This window comes from Erpetoichthys calabaricus, chromosome 7 (assembly GCF_900747795.2).
Source record: "Erpetoichthys calabaricus chromosome 7, fErpCal1.3, whole genome shotgun sequence".
Classification (NCBI taxonomy): domain Eukaryota; kingdom Metazoa; phylum Chordata; class Cladistia; order Polypteriformes; family Polypteridae; genus Erpetoichthys; species Erpetoichthys calabaricus.
Window position 1 is genome coordinate 147,079,778 of NC_041400.2, and position 17,146 is coordinate 147,096,923.

The 17,146-nt window shown below is 38.5% G+C and overlaps 1 protein-coding gene across 2 annotated transcripts in view; it reads left to right on the forward strand.

Moving 5' to 3' along the window:
- Positions 1-17,146, forward strand: part of ghra (growth hormone receptor a) — a 307,719-nt gene that overhangs the window by 277,272 nt on the left and 13,301 nt on the right. For both annotated transcript variants that reach the window (XM_028805525.2, XM_028805524.2), the window contains 5 exons: positions 5,584-5,713; positions 6,867-7,042; positions 10,032-10,210; positions 13,464-13,617; positions 14,278-14,368. In XM_028805525.2, the coding sequence (XP_028661358.1) occupies positions 5,584-5,713; positions 6,867-7,042; positions 10,032-10,210; positions 13,464-13,617; positions 14,278-14,368 (730 nt within the window). The remainder of the gene's footprint in view (positions 1-5,583; positions 5,714-6,866; positions 7,043-10,031; positions 10,211-13,463; positions 13,618-14,277; positions 14,369-17,146) is intronic.

Sequence of the window (17,146 nt, forward strand, 5' to 3'; positions counted from 1 at the left end):
AGGGAACTGTTGCCTGGACAGACCATCAGTCCATCACAGGACACCAGTTAGCTTGGTAAGTAACAGACTTTTTAATTAGGCTGCCCTGTCATTAATATAATGCGGTTGTGATTGTATTTCACTTTAAATGAAAGCATCAGCTAAATAAATAAATGTAACCTTAAAAATAAATATTCATTTTCAAGTGTGTAAAATGTGTTTTTCAGTGTGTATTTCAACTGAAAGAACATGGTATAGCATCCAGTGTTTATTGAGTTTAGGGTCATGGGGCCAGAACCCTGTCCAGGAAGTTAGGGATCAGCCTTGGATGGAAGCCAGTCCATTGCAGGGCCATTAACATGTGTTGTTCCATACATTAGAAGTGATCTGTGTGGTAAAGTGCAAAGTAAATAGTAGGTATGTATTTTAAGTTTGAATGGCACAATTAGGGTTAAATGGAAACACTGAAATCAAAAAACAAAACTCAAAGTTAAACACACAGCCACTTTAGAACTGCTTATCGACCTAAATCCCATATGTCTTAGGGGATATAACAAGAAAATGGGACAGACATGCAGACTTAACATGGGCAGTTTCCCGGCTTAGGTTTGAACCTAGCCACTGTAATCATTCACACTAATAGGAAATTTTAAATTCAACATGACTGTAGAAGAAAGGAAAACATACATTTGCACTGGATGACTTGATAGAATGGAAAGAACACAGTTTCTAAGTTGGATCATTCTCTGGCAAGAAAGGAGCAGCATAAAGTTCAAAATTGTACACAACATTTCGTAGAACTTAGACCCAGTATCTAATTATATCATGTATAGTTTCTGTAATTACAAAGTTGTTAATTACAGTTCATCTGTTGATTTTGGTTGAGTTTAACTGGAAATCAGTTGTAGTTGGAAAACTGTGTGTGCCTAGTGAAGCAGGACGAGAGGATAGAATTGCACTTGCCACCTCTGACCGAGTTTTGAACTGACACAGTCTTGGCTCTGTACACTGCACCGCTGCTCCATTATGGCTTGCTATAGGTCTTGGCACCCCATGGAGCACAAATACAGATGCTGTTATCTGATATCCAGGAGTATCAGGTCATTTAGGCAGGCATTTGACACGACTGAATTCTTCATTTTGGGCCGCTTAACTGATACTAGTGACAAATGTGTTCCTGCTGTATTCTTACACTCACAGAAGCAATATTCAATATGCAGAATCCTGAGATTTCACTTTGAGAGTGGCATTGGTTTAAACCTGGGTGCTGAATGAACATGACATGACATGAATGAACCTTGTTTTGCCAGTTTCGTCACGTTCCCTTAGTATTTTTTTTTTGTATTTCCTGAGTGATGTAGCCAATAGTGAATACAAAATTATGAGCTTTTGATGTTTTCAAGGGGTACCTGGCTGGCAAAAGGGTACTGGATTAAAGTTCCAAAAGGATGGCACAGTGTAGAGGAAAGCAATACAGAAAACTAACATTGAAGTTTCTGAGCCATACCAGCTGCAGTACAGGGCCTTCACATTTATCCTCATAGGTGGCGCAGTGGTAGTGCTGCTGCTATGCAGTAAGGAGACTGTGGGTTCGCATCCTGGGTCCTCCCTGTGTGGAGAGCACTTTGAGTAGTGAGAAAAGCGCTATATAAATGTAAAGAATTAATTATTATATTTTGGAAGCATAGGGGTTACTTGGAGAATGCACCATGTATTTTGAAAGATAAAACAGGGTGAGGTTCAGTACAAGACTGATTGAAATGTGGCCTGGTCTAAAGCATGTAGTATTACCCAGGATGGTAGAGTGCAGGAAACCCAGCAGATGCTAGAGGTGCCTGACTGGCTCTTTACAGAGAGATTCAGCATAGCGGTGAATGGCAACAGTCAGTAAGGCCTGGCAGGTGAATAGCAGGTGGCATGAAGAAGACCCTCCTTATAAAAAGGGGAGAAATTAAGTTTGGTGATACCAGACCCTGTAATGGCAGCTAAAGGCTCAGGAATGCGTGCAATCCACAGGCATCTAGAAGGACTTCTAGCCTGTTATTCTTGTAGCAAACGAAGGATCATTCCTGACCTTGGACTTGGCAGCAGGGGACATTTTAAAGCTGTCTTACAGCAGAACTTTGAATTTGTCTCGTGTTGGGAGCAGAGTTTGGGGTGAAAGCAAGAGTTGAGAAATCAATTCTGGAGGTGAGGAAGGCACTGCCTAGTTAATGGACCATGGAAAGCATTTACAGTGTTTGCAGAGTGGTTAGGGACTCTGTATCATTAGAAAAAAATATAGGGGGATAGGGAATTATATATGCTGTACTAAACCCTGTTTCTACCTGGGTAAATGGTGCAAATTGCTCTAGCCATGCAATGGCATAGTTTCATAAATTGTTTTTTCTTCATATGTGTAACTAGGAAGTTTCACTGCAAATTCAGTTCAATTGCTTGAAATTCTGTCTCGTCACTGATAAATAAAAGTAGCCTGGGCCCAAGTGGGCCCCCAGTTCTGTGGTCTGTGAGCCTGGTATACCATTAAAGTAAGCAAGCGGGAAAGAGCAGCTTTCATCCAATTACAAGACATTCATTGGAGGTCTTCTCAAGATTTTATGGTTAACATTTTCCACCATTATGTCCTTTATATTCCTTGGTGGGTGTATGGCTAGTTACGGTTGGTGGGTATGCTTCTCTTTCAGATATATGTCACACATGTGAATGATTTTTATTAGTCTCTGTAGCTGCATCCACATTGCAGGGTTTTTTTGTTTTTGCTATTTTATCCCCTTTGGAAAATAAGGACACAGGAAGTACCATTTCAGAAATTGTGGAACATACAAATCCTCCACTAAACTTACACCTTGGTTATGTATGCAGTTGGGAAGAATACAGCCATGGATGGGATGTAGTTACTGTTCATGTAAGCAATGCCACAGTATTCTTATGATTACATCATGAATACAAGTATAATTTTACTTTTGAATGTTTCTGTAATTGTAATGCACTGTGATGGACTGGCAGCCTTATTGGTCTTTATTCACGCCTGGTATAATGGGTATTGCCTATCGCTTTATCAGATTCATTGGAGTAAGTCTCATCTCATTTTCTGAAACTGTTTTTTGGTGAAGGTAGGAGGCCATGCAGGTCCACCCAGACTTGCCTGTTCCCATCTATAGATTCCAGTTCTTCCTGGAGAATTCCCAGTTATTACCAAACCAGCTCAGAGGTATAATCCCTCCAGCGTGTCCTGTGTCTGCCAGAGGGTCTCTAACCACTGGGATGTACCCTGAGCAGCCCTAGGGTAAGTCTGCTGGGCATCTTTATGACATACCCAAACCACCTCAATTGGCTCCTCCCAATCCAGAAAAATACTGACTGTACTTTGAGTCTCTCTTTAGGCAACTTGGGTGCTTTATGCTCAGAACTAAGTCATCTGGAGCTTTGTGCTCTTAGTAGCGTCTCCCTTGGTGAACAGGTTTGGGCTGAAAGGCATTGGGGTGGCATTTGCCAGTGAATTCCTGGTGGTCAGGCAACTCATATAACCTGGCCAGGCTCAGCTTAAAACTGTAATATGGTGCCGTCTCGTGGGCTCACCACCTTGCAAGACAAATGGTGAGAGTCGGATGCATGGCCTGTTTAGTGGCAGGTATAGGCGGGAAGGACCTAGACAGAGTAAACCCTGGCAATGCAGACTGGCTTTGAAATAAATTAATTTTGAAAATAGATGAATGAAGAAATGTGAGAAGAAATCAAAGTCATGGGTAGCCAGTATTAGGAGCACTGGGATTAAGGAAAGAACCCACCCTGGTCGGGGTGCTTGGCAATTGTAGGGCACACTTATTCATATTAGGATAATGTAGTGATTCTGAATATACTGTACATTCAACCAGAGAGTATCTGGAGACACATTTTGGGGTAGCTTTGAATAAAAGGATGCCAATAGGGTTTGGGTCCCCTAGCCAACTAGGATTAAGATGGAATTGACACTGGATGAGATTTTAGTCCACTGTAGGGTATGTTCTTTCAAAGCCTATAGAACACAGAAGGAAAACCAGAAGTATACTAGTGCAGAGAGTGCTTAAGTCAGGATTCAAACACAGGACTCAGGGCCATGAGGAAGCAGTGCTAACTGCTGCATCACTGAGCTACCCATACAATGATATACAAAATTTCTTTTTTTCAAAAGTCCCAGAAAGAAATTCAAAAAGTGATGTGTCCTATACTTGTTGCTTTGTTAGTCTGTGGCAGCCTGTGGCTCATGAATTTTCATCAATACTTGAGAAAACACAAATTATTAATATCAATATCAGTATTTGATGTACTGATTGTTTGATAGCTCTCACTGACCTCAGATGATTCGATAACCGGGAAGTAATCAGAACTTAAAGAAGTAGCATTTTTTGGACATTTTTGCTTTTTGGGTGGTTGAGTCATTGCGACTATGCCTCCACTGCCATCTGGGATCACTAAGAGATTTAACAGATCGCTAACTATCTCTATGGAAGCCTTCTGAACATTGCTTACAATGAATTTAAGAAAATGTTTTGACATCTCATCTTTCCCACTCATACTAGATTTCACAGTGGAACAAGGTTACATTTGATGCCTCATTCTCCATATTGTATGTTTTTATTACTCAAGTTCACTGTTGACATGGAATGCTCAAGAAGAACTATTGATTAATCAATGAACATAGTGTAATAAAAAAGATCTGAGATTAGAAATCAGCACTGCTTTGGAGTCCTGAATTAGAATCTTGGTATGACCTCTGTCTCCCTGTATCACACAGGTTTTTGTCCTACTATCTATCCCAAAGATGTGCTTATTCAATCCTCAATGTTTGTGAGCAATTTAAGTTTCAGGTAGTCTGCTCAACAGAATACATACCTGGAGGAGACCTGCATTTGTAAGGAAACTCTCTCACACTACCTGTTGGACTGAAGGACCTCCATATTTTTATCTATTTTAAATAACTGTTTTCACTTTAAAAGGGACCATGAAAGTCCAGGGTTGTCCAGGGTTGGGGGTTGTACTTTAGATAGACACATAGATAGATAGAAAGAGAAAGCTCTGTCTCCCAGAGGAAATTTGGCTTTTTACAGAAACTCTTTAAATAAATAAACAATAATTTATGTATGTATGTGTGTCTATGTGTATATATTTATATATATATATATATATATATATATATAATATGTGTGTGTGTGTGGGTGTTTGTGTGTGTGTGTGTATAAACATACATTATACACACACACAGAAGAATGATTAAAAAGGAAGAAAACTTTACAAAAAAAGAAAATGTCCGACTACTACTGTGACCACTATTGAAGTGTTCTTTTTAACTGAAAACTTGTTTTGCAGAAAAAATGCTATTTAATGCATTTCCATAAAGACCCATCATTTGTGCATTTACAATATTCTGACTAAATTCAAATGAATACTTCTGCTTGTTTTAAAAAAAGCAATAATTGGTATTATGTATTTTTAGAAATTCTGTGACCACTGAAGTAGTTTCTCCTGCATTGCTGCAGTTTATAATTGGCACTGCCTTGCTGACTTGTTCTTGCTTGTCCTCATGTTTACTTTCCACATTTCTTAGCTATTAATATTCTCTCTTAGGTTCACAGAAACTTCCTCACTTTACTACATGTCGGTCACCAGAACAAGAAACATTTTCATGTTGGTGGAGTGTGGGGGACTACACAAATCTAACAGGGCCTGGAATGCTGAGGGTCTTCTACAAAAGAAGGTAACCTTAAGTGAAGTAAACAAATCCAAAAGAAATATGGTGTCCTCCTGGAGCAGATCTCTGAACAGCATACATAAATATTCTGTCTGACACATTTGTAATGGGCTGGAAATACAAAACATACTCACGTGTCTCACAGCAATTCACTGCTGAACATAATCTTTTCACTTGATTTTTTTTCAATAATTTTACTTTTCAAATCATTTTTATAAATGTCATTTAGTATCATTTTTTAAGGTTAGTGGAACTGGCATTATCTATGAAGATACAAAGAGAAATTTAAAATGTCTGTATAAATTACATTAATTATAGTTAATCATTTTAACACTGTTGGCATTCTCATTAATGCAGAAGAGGGAAAAGGAGGGAAGCCTGCAAAAGCAGCAAATGAAGGCCCACGGTTTGAGTAATTTTTATCCTAATTATTTTTGCTTAAGTCAAGGAAATTCTATTGTTCTTATGGTAAGCAAGACCGGCACTTTCTGGGATGAATTTACACTTCACCCAAATGACATATGGTTTAATTCTGGCACAGATTAATGCTTCATATCTACACAGTCTTTATTTTTAAGTTTGGAGAAAAAGATCCTTTACTACAAACTCAGCATTCTTTTTCCAGCCATCCCCATAGTCATAAACATTACAGTTAAGAATGATACATTTACCGAATAACAAAATTTAGAATGGATAAACAAATGGATTCCAAATCCTTTTATAGACAACATCATCCCAGTAATTCCTTCCTCCTGTGGTGTTATAAACCCCCTAGTGACCAAAAAGAGAAATTGTACTACTTTTGCTGTGTAGAGTAACATATGTAGATAGATACTGTAGATACAAATCCAGCACACATCTATATAAAAAATATATTTTTTTTTTTTTTGAAAAACAGTACATTAATTTAGAAGGAGCTGAAGCAGGAAACAGCTCTGAACAGAGTGCCAGTCCATCCCAAGGCCCAATACTTAGGCCAAAGTAGAATTACCAATTAACTTAACCTGTGCATCTTTGAAGATACAGGAGGAAAAATGAATCACCAGAGGGAAGATCTGTGTAGCCCTAGTGAGAACATACAAACTCCACACGGGCAACATCAGAACATTTTTGTCTCAGACTTTGTTTCTTAAACTCACCTGTCATTTTTTTTTTCTAGTTTTAAAAATACAGGAGGAGAATGGAATGAATGTCCAGATTACCGAGTTGGGATTGAAAATGAGTGTTATTTCAACACGACGTATACATCAATCTGGGTCCCATACAATCTTGAGCTAAGGTCGGAAAACAAAGATGTCCTTTATGATGAAAGGTCCTTTAATGTGGAAGACATAGGTACATTTTCCAATTGTTATGGTAACAGATCATGACAATATGATGCATATTTTTAAATGTATTGTGATGAAAGAAAATGCAAATGAAAGACATTTTTCTTTTGTTTCGATTTACATGTTATAAATGAGGACCCAAATGAGTCTGTATGTGGACTTGATAGATTAATACATGGAGTCTTTTAGTTACATTTTGGAATGTATAAAAGTATCACTGTGCCTCCAGGAATACTTTTATATGTTGTGGCATCTCACCTTTTGCTGGATGCTTGAATTTGATTTGAGTCCTGTGGAACGAGCCCCGGACAGGCAGACATGTTGTTAAGCACCACCACACTTTTATTCACAGTCACTGTTTACAAGTAAGTGCCACACAACCCCAAAACTCCCACAAAGTCCAGGCCAAACCACACTAAGCCTCACTCTTCAGGCCGCCTCCTGTCTCTTCTCCAAGACCTCATCCGTCCTCCACCCGATTCCAGCCTTGAATGAAGGGAGGCGGCCCCTTTCATAAGCACCCGGATGTGCTCCAGGTGTGCTCCGGCAATCTCCCACCGACACGCCCCAGTGTGACGGAAGTGCCGGCTGCATCCCCGGAAGCACTCCGGGTGTCCCTGCTCTTCTTCCCCCCCAGCACTTCCTGGTGTGGCGGAAGTGCTGAGGTTCAGGGCTGTCCAGGCATTGGGGCACCCCCTGTTGGAGACCACGGGCCCCTGCAGGGTTGAGCTTCATAGCTCTGTACCCGTGGCCCCCAAAGGAACTAGGGCGGTCGCCCCCTCGTGGTCTGGAGGAGGCACAAGCCCTCCTTTGGCCTTCCTGGGCGTCCCGGCTGGGTACCACCACCAGAGTGCATGCCACAGTCCATAAGTGGTGCCATTTCATTAAGAAAAAAAATGTTTTTCTCTAAGCAAAGCAAACTTTCATGACCAGTTATGGGGAAGATGGTACTTTTACTATTTTTGCCATATTAGTTGTTAGGTACATATCACACAATCCCCACACTAGACAAAGTTAACATAATATGAAGTAAATACTAAGAGTTCCATGATGGTTATACAATAGATCAGCACATATTTTTGTATAAAATGAGGGTAAAAAGTAAACATATGTATGTGAATAAGAAAACTTAGACATGATGCGTTAATAATTTATGAATGATGTGATCTACATTAAATTTGTCCTGTGTAACAAAAAAGTGTGCAGTTACCAAATGTATATCAGTTATCATTTAGGCACTTCAAAAATTTCAAGAACTAGACAGGGCACCAGAAATTTGACATGAACGGTGTTAAAACACAGTAAACCCATTGTGATCAAAAGATGATTTACTGTGGAATATATTAAACGTGCAGTCATTTTTCCTGTTTTCCTTCTAGCATATTTATGCTTTCAGTTAAACCAAAAAAAAATTCATTCAAGATGGCATCTTTCTTTGCTGCATGTAGCTCACCTATAAGTATTGTTATCATACTGCTGATTATACAGTATCTTACAATACATTGCATTATTAAGTGGTTTTTAGTGACTTTCACTAAAAGAATAATGTCAAAGAGACAAAAATTGTAGTGCTTGTTATAAATAAGGTCAAAAAGGAAAACAAAGTACAACTGAAACAAAGAAAACAAAACCATAATAACTGTTTGAGCTTGCCTGCTCAGATGCAGAACCTGTTACTGTCTATCTAATTGGGGCTTTTGATGCAGTTTTCATCCCAACTCTAAACTCAACATTTTGTTTGTAGCAAGACTGCTGTAAAGCCCCTTCCAAAATTACTTACAACATAGCCCCAGGATTACTGAGGTTAGGGCCACCAATCGATAAAGTTCTGGACTTCTTCCAGTCTGCAGTTGTCCACAGCCGGTATTTCAAGGTCCTATTTTGGCCTTTAAGGAATGGCTTTCTTATTGCCACTTACCCTGTCAGACCTGCAGCACAAAGTCTCCTCTTCACAGTAGAAACTGAGACTGAGCGTTTTTTGACCACTGTTAACCTGTGCTTGAAGCTGTTGTGTTGTGAGGCGCCTATCACACAAGCTGGTGACCCCCAGAAACTTGTCTTCTGATTGGGTTGTGACTTTGGGTCTGCCTTTGGATTGTGCAGAACATTGTACTCACTGACACTTTGATTTTTTTGGGAATTTCTCTAAATGAAAGGCTTATATTTCAAACAATTATAATGCTCTGTCTCATTTCATTTTTTAATTGACATTTTTTGCCATTATCACTGGAATATTGCCCAAGTAGTACTTCAGAGGGTTTCATAAAACAATCTGTTCCAACTCTGCCTTAAGACAGACAGAGGGTTTTTAAGTAATCGACAGAAGTTGGGACACCTGTGCAAATTGTTTACTTCAACTGTCAAGGCTTAATGTACTTTAATTGCAGCAGAACATCTGTAGGTTGTAACCTATTAGTTGTTCCCAGAAGAAGGCCCAAGTGTAATATTCTAAAATTTACTTTTTTTCAGATTTTGCTAACCTAAACTTTAAATTTAAACCTCTGGCAGTTTAATTCTTACCTTTTCACCATTTTAAACCATTCATTGCCTTTCAACTGATTAAATTTGAAGAAAAACTGGAAACACAGAGATGTTCTAAAACTTATATGTAAATACTAAATAATAAGCAAAAATACACAAATGTACATACAACCGTGCATTATAATAATTCAAAACAACATTAAAACTGAAAATACACTTAAGCCTGAGAATAAACCTTGCTAAAACATCTAGCAAGCTCTTTTTACAATACTGGTGTCTCTAGCTACATTACCACCATCAATGCATCTATTCTTTTTTCTCTCTGTCATGGCTATGCTGGGGCCAGTCCTGTGTCAAAGTCTCCTTACTGCCATTATTTTGTCTACTGGGTAACCAATTGCCTTTATTTTAAAGTGAATGTCTTTTGACATTCACTGCAGCATTGCTTTAATTCATTTTAAAATGCTGGCAGGAAATCATCATATAAGAGATCCCCTTTTCTCTTTGTGTTTTAGTTATCCCTGATCCACCTGTCAACCTGAACTGGACGTTGCTGAACACTAGCCAAACCGGTCTACACTATGATATCCTACTGCGATGGGAAGCTCCTCCCACAGCTGATGTAGCGAAAGGCTGGATAACCCTGATTTATGAGGTCCAGTACAGAGCAGTCAACGACACAGAATGGAAAGTGGTATGTTAGAATGAAAGCAATTTTTGTTTGTTATTTTTAGAATTTTACTTTTCAGATTAAAGAATTGGCTTAATGCAGTGTTTAGAAATGTGTGTTTTGCTTTATTACACGTGAAAGGTAAAAACAAGAGCTTAATTACATAATATTTATGCAAATCTGGTATTCATCGTATACATTATTTGAACCATTTTTACTGTAAATGCCATAAAAAATATGCCTTGCGTCAGCAATACAGCAGTAAAAATGAGCTTTGGCTTGGCTTGGTTACAACCTTTTTTTTTTCTGTATTTACTGTCTTTTCAGACCTTTTCCACTCTCCTTTACTCCCTTCTCCATCTACTTCATATTTCAGGTTTCTTTAGTTCCAGGCTTTTATTTTTGTATTTAAAAAGTAACACTGTTTAAACTGGTGAAATAAAAATACTTTGTAATACCTACCAGTATCTTCTGGCTTATACTGCATAAATTCCTACACATCTGAATACATGCAGGTAGTAAAGAAAAGGGGTGAGGACAGAAATGTAAAGGATAATCGATAAGCTGACAGAGTAAGAAATGGAGTCCAAAGTATTCTCCTTAATCTTATATGCTGCTCTGCTAGGGTGGGCATGAGTGGGAGAACTATGGCCCACTGAAAGACTGCAAATGGCCCACAAGCTTCTCATGGAAATCTATAATATCCTGGACTTTCTCTATACTTGCTTTTGTCTCATGTGTGTTTTCAAAGAATATGAGCTTGCGTATGCTTTTAATAGTGATGGATTTCATTGGGAGAGGAATTTCAGGTGTGACTCTGGGTCTGTGCATAAATCAGGGTAAAGAGCTTAGATAGATAGATAGATAGATAGATAGATAGATAGATAGATAGATAGATAGATAGATAGATAGATAGATAGATAGATAGATAGATAGATAGATAGATAGATAGATAGATAGATAGATAGATAGATAGATAGATAGATAGATAGATAGATAGATAGATAGATAGATAGATACTTTATTAATCCCAAGGGGAAATTCACATACTCCAGCAGCAGCATACTGATAAAGAACAATATTAAATTAAAGAGTGATAACAATGCAGGTATACAGACAGACAATAACTTTGTATAATTTTAACGTTTACCCCCCCCCCCCCCCCCCCCCCCAAACGGGTGGAATTGAAGAGTCTCATTGTGTGGGGGAGGAACAATCTCCTCAGTCTGTCAGTGGAACAGGACAGTGACAGCAGTCTGTCGCTGAAGCTGCTCCTCTGTCAGGAGATGATACTGTTCAGTGGATGCAGTGGATTCTCCATTATTGACAGGAGCCTGCTCAGTGCCCGTCGCTCTGCCACGGATGTCAAACTATCCAGCTCCGTGCGTACAATAGAGCCTGCCTTCCTCACCAGTTCGTCCAGGCGTGAGGCGTCCCTCTTCTTTATGATGCTTCCCCAGAACACCACTGCGTAGAAGAGTTTACAAATATGAAAGAACAAAGTTAGAATTTTCCTGGTATCAGTTCAGCCAAAACTGATTCCTGTATTTCAAACTGTGTGTTTGGTGAGACAAGAAGTAAAACAGACAACTGTGCAGTTTGTGTGTTTTTTGTACACTTCATCATTGAGTTAGAAGTAGATGTAAAAATAAAGTTAAGGCAGTTTGGATTTTTGCATGTTTTCTTAATTTAATGTTTGGTTTGTGTACTGGGCTTTGTGATTTGTGATCTTTTTTGTCTTTTGACTCCCACTGGTTTCATGATCGCTGATTTTCATAAATTATTTATTTCCTTTCTGAGTGCATTCTAGACAAACCATATATGGAAGAAGGGGTCAAAGATTCTGAATATTTAGCCGGAAATGTTGTATCTGCCATATTTAAAAAGATTACATTTTGTTTACATTTTCCCATGTCATCATCATCTCTTTCCATACAGCGCCACTATTTTAGAGATTTTGTATTTGCTGTCTTCCTAGCAATGGTTCCCAGAATGGTCCAGGGTATGCTTGTTGGTGTTGTCATTGGAGAGACAGCTTAAAGATCATTCTCAGCTGTTCCAGGGAATCAGAGTTTGACAGATAAACCCAGTTTAACTATGCTAAAGAACTTTATTTTTGCCTGTCTCGGATTTTTCAGTCTCTGCTCCTTTTTGTTGATTTGGATTTCTGGTTCTCACTTTTTTTTAATTGTGTTTTCTCCCAGCTTTAACCTTTGCCTGTTCTTTGATTACAATTCTCTTGGTAATTTGCCATTTTTTTCTTTTATTGTCTTTTGTCAGTCAGTAGAACTGGTTTCTGACTACAGTTCTGCCTTTGTCTCCTGGTCCTTGTAATTTTCTGTCAGCCCTTTTAGGTAATTGTGGCACAACAGTAAGATGCATCACTACATTTCAGGGTATAGTCATGCAGACAGCTACATTCACACATACCAGGCCAATGCACATTTGGCAGTAACTTTAAACAAACGTATTTTTGAATGTGGAAATGCCAGAAAGAAAAAGTATGTGGACATGACCCATTAGCAGGACTTGGTTATTTGCCAGTCACATTCCCTAAAATTACACTTCAGATGCTACCTATTGTAGTTTTTCCCCCAGGTAATATGAAAGGCCAACCAGTCAAAACTAAAGGAACAAGTTGTGGTACTGTATATGTAACAGTCTTATTTGACTTTCACAGTCTCGGCCACACTGGAGACTGGACATGCAAGGAATACATCCAGCTGAGCTAAAGCAGACGTTTTGTCATTCATAAGTGCATTTCAGTTATCTGAGAATTGGAACAAGTTTATATATTGTACATTATTTATTTTACTTTTAAGAGTATCTTTGCTTCTAACATCTTTATAATCAAAATCTTGTTTACCTTTATGACTCCCATCAGCCCACACCTATGACTGAATTTTGTTTCTCATGCTCAATGATCCACATCTCCAAATAAGATCAAGTTCATCTCCTGCTGCGTTCCTAGCCTGAGATCCAGACCTGGATTCCTTGCACACAAAGTTTGTTTGTTTTTTAATAAATGATACATGCACAGATAAAAAGATACACAGACCTGGCAGAATAAACACTTAAAACACATATACTTTCTCCTTTTTTCTCTTTTTTTAAATGTTTCCCCTACCTAAGGTATTAATAGGTCATCTACCTGTTATGTCATTTAAGATTTCTTTGTAAACAATTTCCATATTAAATTTTTACTTCTAAAGCTGTGTTCTCCTTAACTAACAGTGTTTACTTGTGAAAATTGTTTGACCTTTTTCCTTTTTTTCAGATGGAACATGAAAAAGAAAGTTACTTATCAATTTATGGACTTAAGACCAACACTATTTATGAGATAAGAATACGGTGCCTGCAGCTCAATTTTGACAAGTTTAGTCGATTCAGTGACATCGTTTATGTTTACAATTTTGTGCCAGTAACCAAAGGTGAGACTACTGCTATGGCTAAGACAACTGCTCCAGTGTAAATCTGTAAACATCACAGTCAGAGATTATTTTATTCTATACAGCTAGCCCAACATGAAGACAAAAAATCATATGCTATGTTCACAACAGTTTTTTGGGGGCTACAGTAATAAATACCCCAATGATGCCCCCTCGAAAGTTGGTTTCTGCTTTGTGTCTCTGGCCCTCTCTAACTCTAATCATAATAACAATTAATTATATTTATATAGCACCACTCTAACATACTCACCGTGCTTTATACCAACAGTGGAGAACCATTTCAACCAACACCAACATGTAGCTCCACCTGGATGATGAGATAGCAGCCATACTTGCGCCAGTACACCCACCACGCATTAACTATTAGCTGGTGAAAGGGTGAGAGAGACAGTTAGCCAAAAGGGGATAGGGATGATTAAGGGGCCACAATGACCAAGCCATGGTGTGCAATTTAGCCCGGACATCCAAAAACACCCTACACTTTTTGAAAGATACCCAGAAAAGTTTTATGACCACAGAGAGTCAGGACCTCTTTTTTTTACCTCATTCAAAGGCGAACTAGATAAGCAAGTTAGAAAATGATGGATGGATAAATAATTAACAAGCTCTTTTATAATGTTATGCATTTCTTGTGTGTTTCAGAATCCACGTTTCCAGTTGCATTTGTCCTTATTTTCATTGTGGTGGGAGTTGCAATAGTGCTCATGTTAATAATTTTCACACGCCAACACAGGTAAATATGTGTTCTTCTTTTTTCTATTACTGATTTAGGTATTCACTTTCTAAATGTTATCTATGGCTAGCACATGTTCAGCTCAGGACCACAAAACACTAGGGTGGTGCAGTGGATCAGTATATTCCTGGCTTGCACCTTCCTTCTGTTAGGACATACAGTTAGGTCCATAAATATTTGGACAGAGACGACTTTTTTCTAATTTTGGTTCTGTACATTACCACAATGAATTTTAAATGAAACAACTCAGATGCAGTTGAAGTGCAGACTTTCAGCTTTAATTCAGTGGGGTGAACAAAACGATTGTATAAAAATGTGAGGCAACTAAAGCATTTCTTAACACAATCTCTTCATTTCAGGGGCTCAAAAGTAATTGGACAATTGACTCAAAGGCTATTTCATGGGCAGGTATTGGCAAGTCCGTCATTATGTCATTATCAATTAAGCAGATAAAAGGCGTGGAGTTGATTTGAGGTGTGGTGCTTGCATGTGGAAGATTTTGCTGTGAACAGACAACATGTGGTCAAAGGAGCTCTCCATGCAGGTGAAAGAAGCCATCCTTAAGCTGTGAAAACAGAAAAAACCCATCCGAGAAATTGCTACAATATTACGAGTTGCAAAATATACAGTTTGGTACATCCTGAGAAAGAAAGCAAGCACTGGTGAACTCAGCAACGCAAAAAGACCTGGACATCCACGGAAGACAACAGTGGTGGATGATCGCAGAATCATTTCCATGGTGAAGAGAAACCCCTTCACAACAGCCAGGGGTAGGCGTATCGATATCGAAGTCTACCATAAAGAGAAGACTGCATGAAAGTAAATACAGAGGGTGCACTGCAACGTGCAAGCCACTCATAAGCCTCAAGAATAGAAAGGCTAGACTGGACTTTGCTAAAGAACATCTAAAAAAGCCAGCACAGTTCTGGAAAAACATTCTTTGGACAGATGAAACCAAGATCAACCTCTACCAGAATGATGGCAAGAAAAAAGTATGGAGAAGGCATGGAACAGCCCATTATCCAAAGCATACCACATCATCTGTAAAACACGGTGGAGGCAGTGTGATGGCTTGGGCGTGCATGGCTGCCAGTGGCACTGGGACACTAGTGTTTATTGATGATGTGACACAAGACAGAAGCAGCCGAATGAATTCTGAGGTGTTCAGAGACATACTGTCTGCTCAAATCCAGCTAAATGCAGTCAAATTGATTGGGCGGCGTTTCATGATACAGATGGACAATGACCCAAAACATATAGCCAAAGCAACCCAGGAGTTTATTAAAACAAAGAAGTGGAAAATTCTTGAATGACCAAATCAGTCACCTGATCTTAACCCAATTGAGCATGCATTTCACTTGTTGAAGACTAAACTTCAGACAGAAAGGCCCACAAACAAACAGCAACTGAAAGCCGCTGCAGTAAAGGCCTGGCAGAGCATTAAAAAGGAGGAAACCCAGCATCTGGTTTGAGCCCCTGAAATGAAGGGATTGTGTTAAAAAAATGCTTTAGTTGCCTCACATTTTTATGCAATCGTTTTGTTCACCCCACTGAATTAATGCTGAAAGTCTGCACTTCAACTGCATCTGACTTGTTTTGTTTAAAATTCATTGTGGTAATGTACAGAACCAAAATTAGAAAAAAGTTGTCTCTGTCCAAATATTTATGGACCTAACTGCATAACACACGCTGCCTGCAAAAGGCAGACAGTTTTATAAAAGAGAGCAGTCACCCTGAATACTCGCTTTTCTCTTGGTCTTCCTCTCTGGCATATACTACAAGATTATTGACATTCAGGGAGAGTTTTTATCCTCAGGTCATTAGGCTACTCAGTACCCACACCTACAGATGACTGCATGAAATGTTTCCTGCATATGTCATCTGTATCATGTTGTATTTGTTGTTTTTTGTTTGTATTACAGTATTATCACATGTCTATAGGAGACATAAACATTACACTTTATAAAATGAGTATTTACTATTTAATTGACGGGCTGTTCAAGCTAGGTTTTTCTTTGATAGTCTTTTAAAATTAACATGCTTTCTGTAGTAACACAGTATGTTTTTAGGCCCTCCCTGTCAATACAAACAAATAAGGTTATGCACTTAAGTTGATTTTTTCATGCCAGATCACTTGCCTTTGTCAGGAATTCTCAATATTATAAACCTATAATAAATGGTGTATGCCAACACTGACAATGGACTTGAGGCTGTTTTCATTAAGAGGATAATAATTTTAACAAATAAAATCGATCTTATTCCATGAGAAATATCTTCTATTGAAAGTCCATTCTAAGTATACAAAGCATGGCTTCAAGGTGACAATTCTGTGCTAATAAATCTGCAAAAAAATAAGATAAGGAAGTTTTTTTGGTTTTTTTTTACTAAAATGTATTAATTTGAAACAAAATATACAAATTGGGATTTTGACATTTGGATACATGTGGCATTAGAATGAATTTAAGAAAAGTACTGATTTTGCACTCAGTGCTGCTAAGATAGTCTGTAGCTCCATGCCTTCCTGCAATGGATTAACTGGGTCTGAGATGTTATATTACATTAATAGCTTAGGAGTGAGCATCAGAAGATTGTCAAAAGGCATGGAATGTGTCTGCTCTAAAGCCCTGAAAATAGTCTGTTTCACCAGCAATGATACTCTCAGTTATTTTCCTCTGTGTAAAGCAGTTTCCATGGTAAGCTGATGTCACATAACAACTCTGTGCAATTTCACAGGTACAGGTAATTATTGATGAGAATTTGTGAGTTTGGCAATGTCAT